Source organism: Myotis brandtii, unplaced genomic scaffold, assembly GCF_000412655.1.
Source record: "Myotis brandtii unplaced genomic scaffold, ASM41265v1 scaffold2962, whole genome shotgun sequence".
Classification (NCBI taxonomy): Eukaryota; Metazoa; Chordata; class Mammalia; order Chiroptera; family Vespertilionidae; genus Myotis; species Myotis brandtii.
This window is the reverse complement of record NW_005361321.1, coordinates 14,202-17,203: the sequence shown is the minus strand read 5'-3', so window position 1 is coordinate 17,203 and position 3,002 is coordinate 14,202. Positions and strand designations below refer to the sequence as shown.

The following is a 3,002-nucleotide window of genomic DNA, read 5'->3' as shown; positions in this document are numbered from 1 at the left end:
GAGGCGCGTGCAAGGCAGCCCCGGCGCCCCAATAAAGTCTGTTTTGACGAGACAAAAAAAAAAGTTACTGGCGTGCCACGTTTGGCATGCGTGCCAGGGGTTGCCCACCCCTGCCCTAGGCTTCCTGTCACTGCAGCTGTCACCTTCAGGAACACAGGAGAAGGGCAGGGACTTACGATGGGGTGTCCTCTCCCACAGGAGCTCATGGGCCAGCACCCAGCCCAGAAGGGCCAAGCCCATAATTTGGTGGCAGTAATACACCTCATTTCTGGGAAATGAAAATGAAAGCTAAACTGTCCTCCACCTGCAGATGCTCCGTTTTGGACCTTTTCATTGGTCAGCATAGATCCCATGCTAATAAGGGGGCAGCTCCAGCAAGTACAAAGTTCCAGCTCCCTTTCCTGACTCCCTCCGGGGCTCCCCTGCGTCCCTCTGGATGGCACCCACTTCTTACTGCTACTCCTGTGTGCCCATGGATGAGTTCCCAAAGAAGCTGAGGGACCGCAAGCTGCCAGTGTGGGTGGGGATCCTGCTGTTCCTACTGGTGGTAGTGGTGGTAGGTCTGTCTGTGGCAGAAGTCGTTTGGGCTGTCAATTCCAATAGCCAAGCTTGCAAAGATGGCCTCTGAGCTGAGCAGAAGTGTGGAAACATCACCCACCTCATGGAGCACAGCCTGGGGGGCAGGGGAGGGCGGCAGGAACAGCCCTGACCCCATCAGTTTCCAACTCCCTTACTCTTCCCAGGCATCCCAGGCGACACTGATGATTGCCCTGCAAAAGGAGAAGGCTGGGGGCCGCAAGCAACAGGAGCTGGTGCAGAAGCTTCAAGGTGAGGAAAGCACAGGCCCCGGTTGCAGTCAGGGAGTTTGCAGGAGCAGGTCAGGTATTGAAGAGGAGGGAGGGGGAGGGCCTCAGGATTGGGGTCCGGCGTGAGGGACAGGACCAAAGCCAATGGAAGTAGGAAGGGGCGGGCATGCCAGACTCCCAAAGTGCACTAACTCAATGGAGGCGGGGTCCTGTCTCTAGGTGGGGCTAGTTGAGGGATGTGGCTACAGTGCCCATATACTCTGTGTCTTTCATTAGAGGAAATCAAGACATTGAATCAGGAGCTGCAGGAGAAATCCTCAGAGCTGGAGCAACTAAGGTCAGGACACCCACCCACCCAGGCCACGCCCCTTCCTCCTTCCAACCCCAAGACCTAGGATCCCCTTGGTTCTGAAAATTCCCATTGTCCTGGGGACAGAATTGCAGTCCCAGCCTGGTCCCTCCAGTCACCCAACTCTGGGTGGCAACCGGCCACTCCCCTGCCCAGTGACCTGGTGGGGAAGGAGAAGAGATTTTGAGGGGCTTCGAACCCAGCACCAGTGCAGCCAGACCTGGCAGCCTCCTGAGTTGTCTCCATCTCCACCTCAGAAAAGAGAATGAGGCCTTGGTCTCTGCCAAGTGCCCCCCCGACTCTGGAATCACCCTCCGTCTCTCTGTGGCCGCTGTGCTCCTGACACTTAGTCTCCAGGCTCTGCTGGTCTGAGGTCCCAGGAAGCCTGCCAGTGAGGAGGGGGCTGGAGAGGGATGGGAGGAGTTAGGGACAGTCAGGGGCTGGGGTGGTGGCCTGCCTGCGGGGAGGGGGCTGGGGGCTGGAGAGAGAGGAACCTCAGTGAGGAGCTGTGGGGCAGAAATACAACAGTGGGGACCAGCTGTGTTATCCTATTAACCCTGTCTGTTAACTGTGACTGTTCTCTTCCTATTAGGGAAAGCACATTCTAACCTGGCTGAGAGTTGTACACCCAGGGACATGGGGATTAACCTCAGAATGCAGTTCATGCTTCTTTTCTGAGAGTTTCCTGTCATCTTGGAAAGATAACAACCTAGTCCCAGAGGCGCTCTCTCCCATTTGGCCAACAATCTATCCTAATAAATATTCATAGGATTCAACCCTGTCTCTGCTTAATAATTGATTCAAGGACTGACTGGCACCCAGACCCATCTGTTGTTGGTTTCAGGGGGAGGGGTCCAAGCAAGGGTGGGGTGAGGCTCATGGAGGGGTTGGGCGAGTTCTATGGCCTCCATCCTGCTCTGACTCGGCCTTGTTGTCTCTTAGGCCACCATCTGGGCTCGCCTGTTTCCCTCTGGGTTTCCCTGACCTGGCAGTTCTGAGGGGCACATGACTATCAGGAGGGGATGGTTAGGGGGAAGCCTGGGGCCAGGTGGCAGGGGGTGGTTCATGGGACAGCCTTAGAGGTGGGGAAGCATCAAAGTTGTCCCAAGGCTGCCCCCCGCACCTCCAACCTGGGCAGGTCATGAAGTGGGAGGGGCATCTGTTCTTTGCTGTCATGGTTTCTGGAAGGTAATTTCTTCTGGGGTCTTTGGGTTCCACAAAATAAGCATCCCCTTTGGGGGAAGGAACTCACTCTGTAGTTCCTGGAGGATCACTGTGTCAGTCCCAAGCACCTGGGACCCCTTGATGTCTACACCAGCCTCCTTGCTCCAGAATGTTCCCAGAAGCCCACAGGGTTTGGTCAGGTACCACCCCACTGCCTACCCAGCCCTCTTTTCTGATGGATTCACCCTAAAGGACTGTCCAGCCTTTCCCCACCCCCATCGGTGCTTACTCAGTGCTCAGCATTCTAGTCTTATCTCCTCACCCAGCTCCTGAGGCTCTTGTTCCCCATCCCTTTCCATGGTTGTGAGGAGAAGGACATCTTGTCTTGATTCCCCACCCCGTACCATGAAAAGTGCAGGGCTGGCTTTGGTGGGTGTGGCTCAGTTGGTTGTGCATCAAAAGGCTGCCAGCTCATTTCCTGGTCAAGGCACATGCCCGGGTTGCAGGCTCCTTCCCGGGGAGGGGGCATGCAGGATTCAGCCAATCCATGTTTTGCTCTCACACAAATATTTCTCTCTCTTTACCTCTCCCTTCCCCTCTTCCCTCCTCTCTCTCTAAAAACCAGTTAAGCCCTGGGTGGGTAGCTCAGTTGGTGGGAGTGTCCTCCCGGTATGCCAAGGTCA

At 55.9% G+C, this 3,002-nt stretch overlaps 1 protein-coding gene across 4 annotated transcripts; it reads left to right on the top strand.

Annotated features, from left to right (window-relative positions):
- Nucleotides 1-355: 355 nt before the first annotated feature.
- Nucleotides 356-1,931, top strand: LOC106726630 (bone marrow stromal antigen 2-like). 4 transcript variants are annotated; one of them, XM_014542279.1, is made up of 5 exons: nucleotides 356-520; nucleotides 744-828; nucleotides 1,083-1,143; nucleotides 1,413-1,546; nucleotides 1,748-1,931. In XM_014542279.1, the coding sequence occupies exons 1-4, from the start codon at nucleotides 437-439 to the stop codon at nucleotides 1,525-1,527; spliced, it is 345 nt and encodes a 114-aa protein (XP_014397765.1). In that variant the 5' UTR covers nucleotides 356-436; the 3' UTR covers nucleotides 1,528-1,546; nucleotides 1,748-1,931. The 4 variants fall into 4 exon arrangements, with proteins under 4 accessions (XP_014397765.1, XP_014397764.1, XP_014397766.1 ...); XM_014542278.1 differs by having other exon boundaries at nucleotides 356-556; XM_014542280.1 differs by lacking the exon at nucleotides 1,413-1,546 and having other exon boundaries at nucleotides 356-556.
- The last annotated feature ends 1,071 nt before the right edge of the window (nucleotides 1,932-3,002 follow it).

Bases quoted from the DNA above. Each gene is read 5' to 3' on its own strand.
- LOC106726630 (XM_014542277.1), top strand. From the start codon at position 437: ATGGCACCCACTTCTTACTGCTACTCCTGTGTGCCCATGGATGAGTTC. The intron at 561-743 runs GTCTGTCTGTGG...TACTCTTCCCAG, and splicing joins ACTGGTGGTAGTGGTGGTAG to GCATCCCAGGCGACACTGAT. The intron at 829-1,082 runs GTGAGGAAAGCA...GTCTTTCATTAG, and splicing joins GCTGGTGCAGAAGCTTCAAG to AGGAAATCAAGACATTGAAT.